Below are 17,452 nucleotides of genomic sequence, written 5' to 3'. Positions count from 1 at the left end.
TTATGATTTATTTTGCTAGCACATAATAATTGTTATGCTCTTAATATGAGATTATCGTTAGCAATATACAAGCATAAAGAATTATGTTATTGAAAATTCATTGTTAAACTATATTAAAATCTCCATTTTGTATTTAAAAGTTTTCAGAAATATTTTGAAAAAAAAGTAATGTTATTAGATAGTGAGGCATTCCATTTTAAAGTATCTTTTTATACATTTAATTTCGCTGATGTAATATTTCACTTTATATCCTTCATATGGTTTTTTTTTCACATTAGAGAGAGGTAACGTTGACTGTGCATGCTTTTTTCCAGGTAATGATCTCTCCTATCAGTATCCTACCAGTTCTTTGCCTGCTTCAATACACGCTGGCAGGTATGTGACGATTTCTTTGTACAAGTTACAAGATTGAAACATTCTATGATATTTAAAAATTTTCCGCTTAAAAATACATTTATATATATGTAAGATAAGATTTTTTATAAGTTGCCAACAGAATAGAAAAGTTTCCGTAATAACCTTGGATATTTTTTTGATAATGTGCTTTTGTATCTATACATTTACAACTTTTTCTATTCTATGAATAAAGGGCTGTGGTGCGCATTGTATAAATGCAGATCACAAACTTTTTTTTTTCAAATCTTGAGTTTGATTTACATAATAAATCGTATTGCAAGGTTATTCACATCAATTAAAAATATATATCTAATTCTTAAACAAACTGATTCAATATCACTTTTTGTCTAATATCTACTGATAAAATGTGTTCAGGATTTCAAAATATTTTTAAAACGTAAAATAAAGGACACATTGAAAAAGTAGTAGAAATGCAATTGTAATGGTTTGGGCCGTGGATATCGGCATGGATAGCTCAGCTGGTAGAGCACCTTACTAGAGATTCAGGGGACCCGGGTTCGATTCCCGGTCCAGTCATACATTTCCAGTCATACATTTTCTCCTTTCCTGTTACACAAATATTAGATTATTTGCGTTTTTTCTTATTCATTTCTTCATGCAGACCCGTGTACTTCGTATACCCTGCTTAGCGGGCAGTACAAGCGCTCCGGTGGTTATACACTACAATCGTCAGATACCGCTGTCAGTGACAATTTTCTATCCACTGGGTGGTATCGATTTGATAGTGGGGCGGGAAATGATATGGTTACATCAGCTCCTGCTATGAGCCAGTGTGGTACTTTATTCCCAATGTGGATGCAAGGTATATAAAAGTGTGCTTGGTTTATTACTTTTCGAAGTTTTTATTTATTAATAGGGTTTGCTTATCTGTATCCTTTTGAGTTCTCAATGAATTGAATATATTTAGTAAATTTCTGCTGTAAGAATGTGAATATTATAAAATATTTGTAAATAAATTGCTAATCATACTGTTATATCTACTGTTATTTCAAATAATGTTGATTCATTCTATCCTGCCTTAAGAAATTAAACACACAGTTAAATTCAGTCAATCCAGGTTCATCTCCAGAATATGAATGAATGAAGAAATACAGAATTCAATTACATTTACCTTAAATGGCATACAAGGCGTCAAACTACGTGATTCCAAATTATGTAACAATGTAGTACCGTAAATCTGGAAATTTTTACGCCAATTTTATTTTGCGAATTCGGGTCAAATTGGTGTTGATTAATTTTTACATTTTAAAATTTTGCGAATTACCACTGCTTTGATTACATTTTCTTATTGGTAATTTATTTTTAAGAAAAATAGTTTAGCGAATGCTATGAACTCGCAAATTTGCTAAAAATTTATCTACAGCAAAAATTTCCAGATTTACGGTATATAGACAGTTCCTTTACTCTTTAAGGTACTCTTCCCTCTGACGCTGACGGGGAGGTAACCAGAACAGTCTGTATTGTGGGTTTTGCTAATTCATGTGACAGTACTTTAACGATCAGAGTAAAGAGTTGTGGCGGATATAGAGTATATTACCTTGTACCCGCTCCTCAAACGGCTACTGGATACTGCATAGGTAAATAATGTCAAGTAGTGTTAGAAAAAAATGTCAATTGTGCACTTTTCTATTGCTTTTCTAAATAAAGGTATTCATCTATGTATTTTATGTTGAATAATTACAGAAAAATTGTTTGTTTAAAGAAGTATTGCAATGCAATTTTACATGCTTTTAAACCTATTTACTATTATATAAGTTGCTACTCTCTGAGTTATTTAAACGAATTTTATCATTTATAAGTCAAGATACAATTATCCATATAACCTTTTCCTCAGGAGAGGAATCACCCTGTCCATCAGATCAAACATCAGCGTCTGGATTCACACCTTGTCAAGGTAATTATTGTTTTGGTCGGAATATCATATATGCATATATGTAACACCACTGTCAAATTTAGTATTGTTTTAAGTAAAATAACAATATAACCAATTGTTTCAGCACTTTCCCCTGTGAACACAGCACCTTCAGTAAATGTGTCATTAGAATATGGCCAACAGCTCGCTCAGTATCAACCTTTAGAAGCTGTTTTCAAGTGTCTTCATATGGAGCCCTCTGGGGGACCTTACTGGTACGACACCTACTGGTACATCAACAAAGACGAAGTAAAGGTCATAGAATCCAAACCCTACCAGGACAACCAAAGCTGGCTTTATCCTAGAGACTGGGTCCACAAGTACAACCTGAATATGGTGGTGAGTTTTAGATATATCTACATATATGATAGCAATTAAAAATTGGACGATAGGCGCAAAGATTAATAAAGATAGATATCAAGTAAACATCTAATTACAATATAAAAAACAATCATATACGTTAGATGGAGACATAAGTATGAAAACTTTTTTAAAAGCACATGTAGTAATCACAGTGTATAGGTAATGACAAATAATGATATAAATATTAGTTTTACAAGAATGAAAAAAAAATGCCATTGTTTTTAATTTCTTTTGTTTGTTTGTTGTTTAACATCCCTTTCTTGACTTTTTCACTCTAGCAATAAAGTAGATTTATTTAAGTACCAGTCCACATAAAAATCAGACAAAATTGTATGAAAGTGATACATGAAGGTTTTCAGAATTTCATTCATAGATTTATTTTGAAGTATTATCAATGTATGTAAAATGAAAAATGTTTTGAGTCATGGTTACCATGGAAATCCGGCCAAAGTAATTTCCTTTGCAACCGGAAGATTTTTCACTGTTGATGGACTGGACCAAAAATCACCTATCTTTATTGCTTAAAATAACATGTTAATACAATGAGAATTATTCTTACTTATTGGTGTATTTAGTGTTCTAACAAAGTAATAAAAAATATTTAGGTCTTAAGTCCTGTGCTACATATTGGAAGGTACACATGTTTTATAATTTTTGCTGATTCAGCATTTTTCGTGATTTTGGCAATATTCAAGGCCAAATTTTAAAAATGGCCAGTTTAATACAGTTGTTACGCGTATTTCACATTAAAGTAGAGGTATTTCTCTTTTAGAATTTGAAGTCAAATCTATGGGCTCTTTTGAAAATCAAATCTGTTGCCTAGCAACAATTCTGGTTGTTTTGATGCAGAAAATAATAAACAATGCAAAAAAGTTTACGGGAAAATAAAATTAACTGTTACCTATGATAAACGATTCACAAATTTTAAAAAATAGTATAATTAAATTTAGACTCCCAAGCAAATTATTAAATATTTCATTATTCATTATCTCCATAGCAACAACAGGTTTTCCATAGCAACGAGGATAAGAAAGGTAATTTTGGCGTTTATACGTGTAATTTTATTAAGGCTCATTCAATTTAAGTCAGAAAAATGTGATTTAGCAAAACTAACAGTGAACTGTTGGTAAGTCTTAGTATTTTTTTTTTTTGGTACTTTAATCAACCCATGGCAACGATTCCCTGTATATGGCAACCAATGTACCCTATTCCTCCTGTAAACAGATATGACTTTGGGATCATAGTGTTTGTCATGGAAATGGATATTCAATTAACGTGTTGATGATTGTATATGTTGAGGGTGCTAAAAAAATATAAAATGTTCTATCAATTGGTGTCATGGCAACAACTACAGGTGAGCGGGTTAGTTAAAAAAACACAGTCTAATTGCTTAAACAGAACTCTGACTTGGCGAATTTAAAACGGGACAAAATTACTTTTAAGTGTGAACGGGCAAAAATCACACGGGGCGACAATAACTCTGTATACAGTATATGTACATTGTATTTCAGATATGATACCAAAATAATGGTAGTTTCCATAAATAATATTTTAAGTAACTGGTACATACACATTAGTGTGTATTGTGGATTAAATTCAAGACACTGTGCATGGTATTATTGGCATGGTTTCAATGGTTGCATTTTATTTCCTGAATCATTTTTACTTCCGATATTTTAAAGTTTTCGTGTCTGACATTTTTCAAGCAGTACTTTTCTGCAATGAAAGTATAATTAAAGACAGAACTGATCAAAAATATTAAAGATTAAATCATGAATAAATCATTGAAATCCAAAATAATGAGTTTTGCAATTGAATTTGGTTCATGTTTTCAACCAAAGGCCATGACATTCAAAATTTTTTAAAGACGCACCATTGCTCATCATAACTACACTTAGCATGTTTAGTTTGGTAAATCAATACCCATAGACAGAGTAGGAGATAAAAAATGCATTTCAACCAATCTAAGTAATATTCAGCAATAATCAGTAGTGCCCCCACCCCACAAGAACCCCTGACCCTAGGCCCACACATTTCACAGTTTTGCAAAAGGTACCCTTGTTCATCATAAATGTTTGATTAATATCATGAAGTGGATTTCAAAGAAATAACTCATTTTCAATATATAGTTAGAGCCCCAATCCCAACCTCAACCCCCAACCCCAGCTTTCTATGATACCCCTATTCCAGGGGTCTTAAAATTCACAATTCTGGAAGAATGATCCTAGTTTATCATAACTGTGTCTGTAGTTAGTTTGTTTACCCGGGAACAGTAATGAAGATTTTCAAAGACTTATTGCAATTTCACCATATAATGATTAGAGCTCCACCCTAAGTAACACTAGAATCCCTGATCCTTGAGCCATGAAATTCACAAGCTGATCCTTTGGCCATGATCAAAGAGGCACTCTTCCTCATCATAACTATGTACTATGTAGTTAGTTTTTTTAATACCTAGGGATAGAGAGGCACATTTTCAATATTAAATACTTGTATGTATGTTCACTATATAATCAATAGAGCTCCCCCCCCTAAAACCAGAACTCCTCACCTTGGGGCCATGAAATTCATGATTATCACAGAGACTACTTTCTTCATAATAACTATTTATATGGTTAGTTTGTTTAATACCCAGGAGCAGAGGAGAAGATTTTCAAAGAATTAATGCATGTTAACTACAGTATATAATCAATTAAGCCCCTTACTAACACCAGAACCCCTGACATGGGCCATGAAATTCATAATTTTGGAAGAGGCACTCTTGCTCATCATAATCATTCTTTCCGAACTCTCAACATGCAACTAACAACATATTACTTGAATATCCAATTCCATGACAAACAATATGATCCCAAAGTCAAATTTGTTTTACAGGAGACATGGCACATTGGTTGCCATGTACAGGGAATCGTGGCCATGGGTTGATTAAGTTCCCAAAAAATTAAGAAGAACATCATTTCATTGTCAATTTTGCTCAACCACATTTTTCTGCATTAATTTGATTAAGCCTTAATAAGATTACACGTATACACGCCAAAATTACCTTTCTTTGCCTCGTTGCTATGGAAAACGTGTTGTTGCTAAGGAGATAAATAATAATGCAATATTAAATAATTTGCTAGGAAGTCTAACTTTATTTCTACTATTTTTTAAAATTTGTATCTCTTTTATCATAGATAGCAGTCCATTTGTTTTCTCCGTAAACTTTTCCCATTATTTCTCATTTAATGCATCAAAATGCCATATTTTTTGCTAAGCAACAGATTCGATTTTCAAAAGAGCTCATGGATTTGACCTCAAATTCTAAAAGAGAAATTCCTCTTCTTTTATGTGAAATAAACGCAAAAACTGTATAAATCTGGCCATTTTTAAAATTTGGCGTTGAGTATTGCCAAAATCACGAAAAATGCTGAATCAGCAAAAATTGTAAAACATGTGTACCTTCCAGTGTCTAGCACAGAACTGACTTAAGACCTAAATATTTTTTATTACATTGTTAGAACACTTTAAATATGTATCTTTATTACACCAATAAGATAGAATAATTCTCAATGTATTAACATGTTATTTTAAGCAATAAAGATAGGTGATTTTTGGTCCATCAACAGTGAAAAATCTGCCGGTTGCAAAGGAAATTACTTTGGCCGGGTTTCCACGGTAACCATGACTCAAAATATTTTTCATTTTACATACATTGTTCATTCTTCAAAATAAATCTATGAGTTGAAAATCATCAAATTCTGAGAACCCTTTGTCTGATTTTTATGTGGACTGGTACTTAAAACTTTGTACATGAACTGAAAAAAATTGCTCTTGAACTAGGAATTGAAATGTATCAAAGACATATTAATTAAACTAGTTAGAAGTAGTGACTACTTTTTACATTTCTCAAGTACTATGGTCGATACAATGAAAATACAATCGATCATTAAGTCAAACGCCGACCTTCTATCCTCATTTAAATTGTTAGGCCGTCACTTGCACACAAATTGTCTATGAAGTTTTCAGGAGTTTTTTTTTTTGGATCACGATAAGGAAAACATGGCGGGTGTGACTGGCCGGTAGAGGATGCTTTCTTCTACATTGCTTCTGACCATTCTTTAATGTGATTATACTTCTGTGTTTGTTGTGACCCAAATTTGTCCTAGTTAAATGGATTTGAAGCTTTGATATTGTTCGTTATCTTCATACTTTATATGGAAACATTCATATAAGATTTTATATGAATAAAGAATAACATACGTATGTAAATACAAAACAGTATATTTAAAATTTAATGAACTGTTCAGGTAAAGAGATAAAACAAATGGCAAGTAAAGTTATTGATTTTATATATAATATATATGATTATATATACATACATACATATTAAAAAAAGCTAAAAAGAAAACACAAAAATCCTCAGTTAAGCTTTAGCGCTTTCATTTTCAATCTTCAGAAGCTTATAATAGTATCATAGTAACAGTGATTATGACGTCATGTTAAGCGGAACGTTAAATGTCTATTATGACGTCATAGATACAATATGACAAAAGTACGGGGAAATCACAAGTAATTTATAAAACTCTATTAAGTTTTGGCTGAAAAATACTAATAAAAAAAAAAAGAAAAGAAAGAAAAACATTTTATTAGTATTTTTCAGCCAAAACTTAATAGAGTTTTATGAATTACTTGTGATTTCCCCGTACCTTTGTCATATTGTATCTATGACGTCATAATAGACATTTAACGTTCCGCTTAACATGACGTCATAATCACTGTTACTATGATACTATTATAAGCTTCTGAAGATTGAAAATGAAAGCGCTAAAGCTTAACTGAGGATTTTTGTGTTTTCTTTTTAGCTTTTTTTAATATTGTTATCCGATTACTGAGACATTATTTAAATTTTGGACATACATACATATATATATATATATATATATATATATATATATATATATATATATATATATATATATATATATATATATATATATATATATATATATATATATATATAGTTTCTTTGTGCTTTCTATATTAATATTTCTTCACTTAGGGCAGTTATGTTAGTTTAAGAGTTGTTGTAAATTGTGCTTTATAAATAATAATTAATTTCATTACAACATGTATTGGTAACAATCCTCTGTTAAAAGTAATGTCCAAATGACTGTATCTCACTTCTATTCTCAATGACCGTGTAGTGTAGGAGAGCACCGCGAGAATTCCATCGGCATCGAAAGCAAGTATTTTGACTTGCCTAGATAGCCGAGCGGTCTAGCGCGCTGTTCCTGCACTGCTAGGAGACAGATTCCGAAGGTCGAGAGTTCAACCCCGGGCTGGGGCGGAAGTGGGTATCCATGTAAAAGTGAATTTCTTTGTGCTTTCTATATTAATATTTCTTCACTTAGGGCAGTTATGTTAGTTTAAGAGTTGTTGTAAATTGTGCTTTATAAATAATAATTAATTTCATTACAACATGCATTGGTAACAATCCTCTGTTAAAACTAATGTCCAAATGACTGTATCTCACTTCTATTCTCAATGACCGTGTAGTGTAGGACAGCGCCGCGAGAATTCCATCGGCATCGAAAGCAAGTTTTTTGACTTGCCTAAATAGCCGAGCGGTCTAGCGCGCTGTTCCTGCACTGCTAGGAGACAGATTCCGAAGGTCGAGAGTTCAACCCCGGGCTGGGGCGGAAGTGGGTATCCATGTAAAAGTGAATTTCTTTGTGCTTTCCATATTAATATTTCTTCACTTAGGGCAGTTATGTTAGTTTAAGAGTTGTTGTAAATTGTGCTTTATAAATAATAATTAATTTCATTACAACATGTATTGGTAACAATCCTCTGTTAAAAGTAATGTCCAAATGACTGTATCTCACTTCTATTCTCAATGACCGTGTAGTGTAGGACAGCCTGCGAGAATTCCATCGGCATCGAAAGCAAGTTTTTTGACTTGCCTAGATAGCCGAGCGGTCTAGCGCGCTGTTCCTGCACTGCTAGGAGACAGATTCCGAAGGTCGAGAGTTCAACCCCGGGCTGGGGCGGAAGTGGGTATCCATGTTAAAGTGAATTTCTTTGTGCTTTCTATATATATATATTTATGAACATTTGTTTGACTGTGATACTTATTTTTACAGATATACTTTTATATATACTTTAAAACCATCTTTTTAATATACCCCGTATTCTAGTATTTTATTCTGTATGATAAAAATTTTGATACACAAGTACAATTTTTGCTCTCACAATATTTTCAGATGTTTTTGGCGCAATTTTATTGCATGACATTGCCTCTCAATTTCTATGTTCATTTTGACGTCATAATGCTGTTGAGTTGCTATGCATTGAAATAAACACGACTGATGAAGGCCGGTAACACGGTTGAAATATTTCGAAAAGTGTTTTAAAGGTTTTTTTTATTATATATATATATATACATTTAATTATATGACGTATTTTAGATAAGTTCAGACTTATTAAATTAAATTGTTCCTTATATTTGTTTTGTTTCTTTACATAAAGATAGGACTTTCCTGCAAATTACACACTTTAAATCAAATTCGTTTAATAAATATCACAGATTTAAAAAAAAATAACCGATTTATTTCCGGTGCTGAATTAAATAGTTGACACAGTTTAAAGTTGGGATATTTAACTTCAAACTTTGAATTTGAACGTGAATAACAAACATCATGTAAACCTACACTTATTTTTGTATGTATATTTTTATCTCAGATACATGATTATGCTACTTATGTAAATAAATTATTTTATGACAACGAATTCCATGATTTACATTTCTCACCCTTGGTGAGCCTCATATTTTGTTTAGTCAGTAACCCGTATGTAGCCTCTTAACTTTCCTTTGATTTTATTGGCTAAGAGATGGCGTTTTTCTGTACTAGCCTAAGCCTGGAGGAGAACAAAGATTTTTTTGTGATATTTTTAACCAGTTTTTTTTTTATGTACCCTCCCTCCTCCCCTTAACCACTTCAGGTCCCGCACCTTTGCCAGTGTTATGAGATTCAAACTACATTGTATACCCTCTGTTTTCACATGTTAAATTCTGGATTTTGTTTTGTATGAAGAAAACTGTGTATACATGTTTTACAATTGTTTTCGGCAAACAGTAGTTAATATAGAGTTTGTGTTCTGTTATTATTATACATGTGTGTAAGAAATATTTTATAGGTGTAAAGAACAACTGTCCATTTTGTTGGTAACCTTTGATGTTTATATTAACTGCAATTTTTATTTATTGATCAAAACCTTTATTTTGATCAATAAAATTCAACTTTAATATACATTTGTCTTTTGTCCTTTTTCGTAGCATTTGAGAAAAGAGGAGGCATAAATAGCTTTAACTTAAATTTGTTAAATTTTGGCTCTTAAAACAGATAATTATAACGCATGCTGTCTTCTACATAAACATGATAAAAGGATACAGGAAAAATTGTTATATCATATAAACAGGGCTTTATTTGACAATAAATAATATGAGTAAAAGTCAATTTTCTACGATTACAGGTAAAGTGTTCAGTGCGAGTACGATTTTCAGACGGAGGAACACCAGGTCATCACAACTATAGCATGGAATTTCAAGCCGGAATATTTGTGAGTTTTTTTTTTTTTTGTTTTTTTTTTTTTTTTTTTTTGATTTATAGAAACTTTTATTCTTTTTTATAATTCAAACTCTCTTTTGTAGAATACTTACATTCCCCTTCCGAAAAGAAAATGATTTATTTAGCTCTACCTAAACTCTTTAAGTGGGACTTGATCATTTTATACATCCCTTGTATTTATAAAACATAAGAAAGGAACAATTTAAAATGTTGTGTTTAATGACAAGGATATACATTTAACCTGCAAAGTTTTAGTAAAGAGATAAATTCAATTTTTGTATGTGAGTCAAAAAATGGGAAGAGAGCAGTTTTTAATAGTTTAGAATAGTAAATCGGGGGAAAGTAATGTCTGAAACATTTCATTGGCAATTATTTAGAATAAAAAAGAAGGTGAAACGCAACCTTTATGAAGGAATTTGCGTGCTGACAAAATATCTTCTGAATTTTAAAGGAATAATTCTAAGGCATATACTTATAAATTACATAATAAACATTTTATTTAGCCTTCATCCTCTACATATTCCGTTAAAGAAGGAGAAACGATGTCTATCGAGTTAACAGTGTCCGTGCCTGTTGGTTGTTTTAACATCGGATTTAAAGAAGGCTGTTTTGCCCATCTCTACATATTCACCCCGGAATACCAAGACCAGGTCGGAGCATGTCAGAATTACACTGAGCAAGGACCCGTGTCATTTGATGATAAAGCCTGTGGGATAGAAATAAGATCCTCCAGTTGGTGGCTCAGTAAAACATTGAATGTTACCGGAAAAACCGACGGATTTATTAATGCCAAAGATAGAGATGTATTTATCAGACTTGGCTCTGAACGTAATGGAATGGATCCATCAGGAGTTTGGGACAATGTGACAATTCCTGATATTAAGGTAAAATAACGTGTTTTCAATAAACCCAAATAGAAAACAACAAACTTCTGCTTAACATTAGATTATTTCATTGCATTTGCTTAGGTTTTCCTTTATGATGTGGATAAAGGCATGAATAACAAACTTTGTTATGCTAGAACCGACCCAAGAATGGAAACGTTCGATAAAAAATATTGGACCGCCCAGCTAGCAGGAGAATTTATAATGTACCGAGATCTCAGAAGAAAAATAAGCGTAAGAAGGTCTTTTAGCCTTATTTTATATTACAATTTAAAGAAGTGCGGATAACATATTTTATTTTTTCAATATTTTTTATTATTATTTGATGTACAAATCTGATCTTAGGTTCATGCCTTATTCTCGTCCTGTACCTGGGACGGATGGTTAGGACAGGGTCCCTGTGGGTGCGGTATTGCTGTTAGGGTGGAGAATTCTCTGTTTGTACATCGTACCTGTGGGGAGATATCATACCGGTACTCCACGCCTCTCATTCATCACGACACTGTGTATCACGTGTGTGACAATAGGCACATTGTGGTGGAAACTGGAAATCCTTGGACAAAGGTATAGTCAAATTCTCTTCTGAAAGAAAATTCTTTAAATATTACATTTATTAAAGTATTTCAAATTCAAATGGATATATACGTTTTAAATTCATTGATGAAAGATATATACATAAGACGAAACATTAATGTTCCAAAATTGTATGTAAAGACCTGAAAACGAAATGCAGTAAGTACTTTGAAGAAATGCCCATTTTCAAATAACACTTTGTAAAGCAGATACAACTACTTGCTTTATTTCTTTATGGGATCCTACGATTGCCTTCTCAGATTACTCTACCTACTGGAGCTATTGTAAACTACAGAGTAGGACACAGATGGTTGTATAACATTCACATTACGCCCTCCATATTCGATGAGGACAATGTGGATGGATTATGTGGCAATCCTAACAATGATGACACTGACGACTTTATCCCTCAGGGATCCACCTCTGCTACCCCAGACAAAAATGTCTTCCAGTCGAGTTGGAGGTAAAAATGAAGGCAACAGTATCAACAGATGTAAAATGATATTTGTTTGTTTTTAACGTCCCTCTCGAGAATTGTTCACTCACAAGGAGAAGCTTAAAATGAAGTATCATTGAATTATAATGAAGAAATTAAAATAAATACAAAACACAGTAAGGATTGGTAGCAAACAAAATATGAAGTCTAGATTTGCTCTTTTTTTCATATTTGTAATTTTCCATGTGGATTGAAAAAAATGCGCTACTGAATTTCAACATTAACGAATTATTGCCTTTAATGATCTGAAACATAAACAATTATCCAAAAAAGTATTTAATAACTTTATTGCCTTTTTATCGTAGAGTTGCCATTAATTCAACGATGAGCCTTTTTGGACCAAATCCAATGTTGAAGAGCAGTGACTTTGAGCTACAGAAATACTGTGAATGTGCCACAAAAGTATCCAATTACACTGATCCACTATCTAATCATTACACTGCAAATTGTTCCATAGCAACTCCGGCTCTGATATGCTCTCGAAAAACAACATCAGAAAGTTTCACATCTACATGTGAGAACTACCAAAACCGGTACAAGCGTGAAGCGAACGATATGGATTTTTCACATGAGATACTTCGAAGAAGTGTGGACTCTGATGACGTCACAGATATACCTCCTCTCACAGTAGATCCACAGTTTGATCCTAACTTTATCCCACCGGTGATTTTTTAAGAATCAATCATATACGTTCATCAACATCATAACAATTTTGTGAGAGCGCACGTTTGTATCGCATACGTGGAATATTTAGAGGGACGATGCTTAAACGATTTATGTTTAAACATTGCAATTAGAAATTTTACGTTTTTAAGATAACTAGAATGATGACCTCTCATGTGAAATGAAATTTTGGTGATCTTCAATTCATATTGTATCAAACTCTTGGAAAACTACCATTAGTTCCTCGCAAAAATTTCTGCATCTATGATAAAGCAAATTGTTGACAAAACTTACTAGCCTTAACGAACAATCAATCACAGTAGTATTATTGTAACCCTCTCTGGCGTAGTGTATGATAATATTTCAGTCAGATCTTAAGAGAAATAAAAGCGTGTAATGTTATCGCCGTTACTTAATGCATTATTCTCTGATTTTGTATAACTAATTGACGGATTTTTTAGACACCTACCTGGAAGAATGGGTGGACAGAGTCGACTGCTCGTTCACACTGCGAGAATGCTGTCCTTAGTGACCCAGCTAGAGCAGAATGTCAGAAATACATCCCAATGGAGAACAGAACCAACATTGCCATAGAAGAATGTATTCTGGATATACGGGTAAAGTGTGAAGATTCAAAATAAAAAAAGACCAGAAATCCAAAGGAAAAAAAAAATAATGGAAAACTTATCTTCATAAGAATGTTTTCCAGCGCTTTTTACATTATAAATTTTAACATAATGATTTTTAACAAAATGCCATTCTAATATCACATTGAAGTTAACTCTGAAATTACCGGACAATTGCTAATTATGCATAAGATCTTCAAAACAATTATTCAATTGCTGAAAATGAAAATATTTTTTGAGCACTGATGAATACTACTTATATTTAACTTACTCATGTGAATAGTCTTAACAAAATATATTGATGTGAAAAAATATCAATTTACCTACAGGATGCCGGAACTACGGAATTTACAAGCTACACTATCGAGTCGCTTAAACAATTCTGTTTTGAAGAAATAAAAAAATACGAGATTTACTACGACACAAATGGGACCCAAACAGAGTCTGTCGTAGACAGGATCGGAAAAATCGTATGTCCAAATAATTGTTCGGATAATGGAGTCTGTACTGGAGGTTTGACTTTAATAATATATGTGTGATTGCGTGTACCAATTAAAAATGTTTACAAATCATAAATTGAAAGACCACGAAATGAAGAAAAAAAGTACAATTTAAAAATCTGTTTTTGGTTTCTCGAGGTAATGCAAGAGGTTAACGTAATACAGAATTTTACGTCATTCTTTTTTTTTTCAAATTGCTTTAAATGGAATTAAATCTATGTTCGTCACAGGTGTATGCATATGCAGTGCTTCATTCGTTGGTTTCGATTGTTCACACACCAAATCAACACCTCCTACCAATACTTCCTTACCGGAAAATGGCTTGTGCACAACGAGTAAAAGAGAATGCGCAAAGACAAATATTTACGGTTACTTTTTAGAGGAAAATATCCATGTGAAATTAAATTACTTTGAGGTATCTTTTTATGTTTTATGGAAATATTTATTAGAAGTATTAATGGCGTCACTTTAAGCTTCAAGGGCTTAAAAGAGAATGCGCAAAAACAAATATTTACGGTTACTTTTTAGAGGAAAATATCCATGTGAAATTGAATTACTTTGAGGTATCTTTTTATGTTTAATGGAAATATTTATTAGAAGTATTAATGGCGTCACTTTAAGCTTCAAGGGCTTAATCGGATATTAATCTATTTCTTTAACTTATATTTAACTTATAGAGGAAAAAGCCTCAAGCATGGAAACAGGTCCCTTATCTTTATATTTCAATTTATTTCATAGATTAATTTAGTTTTGAGAGAACTTTTAAGGTTCTTATTTTATCTAACCCTTTTTTCTCAGATAACAGATTCAGGAAAATCAGCAGTGCTATCTACACACACAACAGTTGCTACGTATATTGGGCTAACTATCATAAGGGCAGACTTTCCCATGAATTCACGTAGGAAAAGATCATCATCTGCAAATGTTTACGGCAGTGGCTTTGATATCAATCTTTCCTATGATGGAGTCAATTATGGTGACACAATGACACTTATCATATATAATGATGAGTGCTACAATTGTAATGCATCAACATTTGAATGCACTTTGAAGGTAATTTTTTGAAATCATTTGAAAAATGCTGAAAAAAGTACATTTTTATAATAGTTTGTAACAAAATTAAGGTGTTCTTTATTTTCTACAACACCCTTGCCATATTATATTCTTAAAGAAAAGCTAATAAAGTCCTACGGAATAATTGGCGTCATGACTTTTCTAAGTTATTAATATAATATCAATTTTATAATCACACTTTATATATCTTAATTATATAAATGTTTTCATAAAAACATCAAATAATATTACACGTATAACTATAAAAACTGATATTTCCTTTGTTTGCAACACAGAACTATCCACTCATTCCAATGTTATTTACAATTCAATGATTAGAACTATTTATTATATCATAATTTCTTTCATTTCCTGTTATTTCCCACTGTAGCCGTCTTGTCCGACAGCAACGACAACAACAGCAACAACAACTGAGCAAACCACAAGTGGGACAAGAAGTACATGGTCAGCAACTTCCCAGACTCCACCCACAAAACAAGGAGGTGGACGATGGCAGCCACCAGAAAAACCAGAATCTGATGAAGAGGAAAGTATGTTTAAGTTTAAAATTACGTGTATTTATATCAGAAAAACATATATCCTTTGTCGTAATACTCAGTACTTTTTCTTTTTTATTCTTCTCATTATGTAAAGGGTTTTGTCATATCAGCTTTTAAAACACATGTATATATACATTGTAGATGTCCATATGGGTTTGATACTTACTCTAATTGTACTCGCCGTCCTTATTCTGGCTGTTGTCAGTGCTCTACTGTATATGAAGTTGCGACCCTCAAGGAAACCGAGGTATTACAAAATGTTATTATTTTTTTTCTTTATGAAAACTACTGTCAAAAAAATGTTTGTGGTGGGTCAATGATCTAGGATTTCGTTGGTCACCTTTATCTACGAAGCAGCATCCTTGCTCACAATTACTTTCTCAACATATTTATTCATTGAATTTCTGTACATGTATGTACAAATTACGAAGGAAATAACGTCCCCAAGAACCAACAAAATATTGCTAACCAAAGACAATTTACCCCCAAGAAATAAGATGATTGCAAATAAATACTAAGGAGGACAAATTATTAAAGAAAAAAAATATTAATATTTTGTATTGTCTAAGTCAAAACAGTTATATCCACATTTTTTCTTTTACAAGTCCAATGACTGATGGCACCAGCACCGTTGAATGCAGTCAACCACCTCGTCAACATTACGACACCATATCACAGGGCCGCTCTCGGTCCCCTCCTCCTAGATACGACACAATTAGTCCTGTTCCACACAGCGACAAAACTCCTACTGAACAATCAGAATCTCGTCCACAGACAGCTTCTGGTATTCACGTGTACTTTGAAAACAAGGCTTACAGCGATAATTAAATTAATGATTCCAATTGTGATGTTTTTGGAGGATCATGTGTGACATGCCTCCAACCTTTTTTTTTTGTTTAAATGAACTTTTTTACCATATTGAATTGTATAAAGTTTCTCTTTTTTTTTGGGGGGGGGGGGGGGGGTTATTTTTAATAGGGACATTGATGTTGCAGCTGTTGCAGAAAAATACAACCTGCGTATCTGTAATAGTTACAACATAAATGCCATAACTAGCAAACAAAGAACAAATTTTTATTGTTTTTATTTTATCTATATAAATACTTTTAAGAGCAAAACTATCTGAGTTATAATTCATTTTATCATAGAAATGTGCATTATTTTATGTTGTATCGATTGAACAGCCGCTTCCTCAAGAAATCTACCAACTGAAGGTTGCTTGTTCAGCGGTGTTAAATACTGACTGATAAACATCCGTAGTCTTCATATTAAGTGAAGGAGAAATATTCATATGATAATTAATTACTCATGAACTTCAATTAGCCGGTTTGTTTAATGATTATATCAATCTTTTTTTATCTTTACCTGACTCCCTTCGAATCGATGACGCAAGCTTAGTAAATCTGAAATGTACTGATTTCCAACATACTCAAAGCCCAAAAGTGTGTCTGGTTATACCCTTCGCTTGAAAAGTGGGGAGTGTACGTCTATTACCCATCTATTATCCGCAACTCCTTTTAAAGGTATTTAGACACAGATTTGAAGTTATTATTTTCTCTATAATATTACGACTTATATATTTGAATAGCATTTCACACAAAAATTAATTAAAAATCTTATTTCATATAAAAGATATTAAAATTTCAAATTTTTTGGCGGGTTTGATTGACACATCCTTGCTCTTTCACAAATTAATTCTACTCTTAATCCTTAGGAAAAGTGGCAATCTCGTTATGTATAAATGAAAAATTTTGATACTATAATCCAAAAAATTCAGAGAAGATAATTATGTTCG

General features: G+C 32.3%; 1 protein-coding gene across 1 annotated transcript; it reads left to right on the top strand.

Annotated features, from left to right (window-relative positions):
• The first annotated feature begins 317 nt into the window (after positions 1-317).
• LOC134268787 (von Willebrand factor D and EGF domain-containing protein-like) lies at positions 318-16,582 on the top strand. The gene is made up of 18 exons (XM_062751036.1): positions 318-375; positions 1,019-1,219; positions 1,830-1,994; positions 2,252-2,311; positions 2,415-2,668; positions 10,208-10,294; positions 10,806-11,186; positions 11,271-11,420; positions 11,532-11,750; positions 12,020-12,222; positions 12,561-12,918; positions 13,380-13,535; positions 13,874-14,057; positions 14,275-14,459; positions 14,843-15,097; positions 15,489-15,648; positions 15,799-15,904; positions 16,263-16,582. The coding sequence occupies exons 1-18, from the start codon at positions 318-320 to the stop codon at positions 16,483-16,485; spliced, it is 3,405 nt and encodes a 1,134-aa protein (XP_062607020.1). The 3' UTR covers positions 16,486-16,582.
• Positions 16,583-17,452: the final 870 nt, after the last annotated feature.

The sequence above is a fragment of the Saccostrea cucullata genome, unplaced genomic scaffold (genome assembly GCF_032062105.1).
Source record: "Saccostrea cucullata isolate Sc308-1 unplaced genomic scaffold, CSIRO_AGI_Scuc_v1 ctg883, whole genome shotgun sequence".
NCBI lineage: Eukaryota > Metazoa > Mollusca > Bivalvia > Ostreida > Ostreidae > Saccostrea > Saccostrea cuccullata.
The sequence above is the reverse complement of the archived record's forward strand: the minus strand, read 5'-3'. Positions and strand labels throughout refer to the sequence as shown.

Excerpts from the sequence above, each read along its gene's own strand:
- LOC134268787 (XM_062751036.1), top strand. The coding sequence starts at position 318 with ATGATCTCTCCTATCAGTATCCTACCAGTTCTTTGCCTGCTTCAATAC. Across the intron at positions 2,669-10,207 it reads AGTACAACCTGAATATGGTG|GTAAAGTGTTCAGTGCGAGT; the intron begins GTGAGTTTTAGA and ends CTACGATTACAG. Across the intron at positions 13,536-13,873 it reads AATGTATTCTGGATATACGG|GATGCCGGAACTACGGAATT; the intron begins GTAAAGTGTGAA and ends ATTTACCTACAG.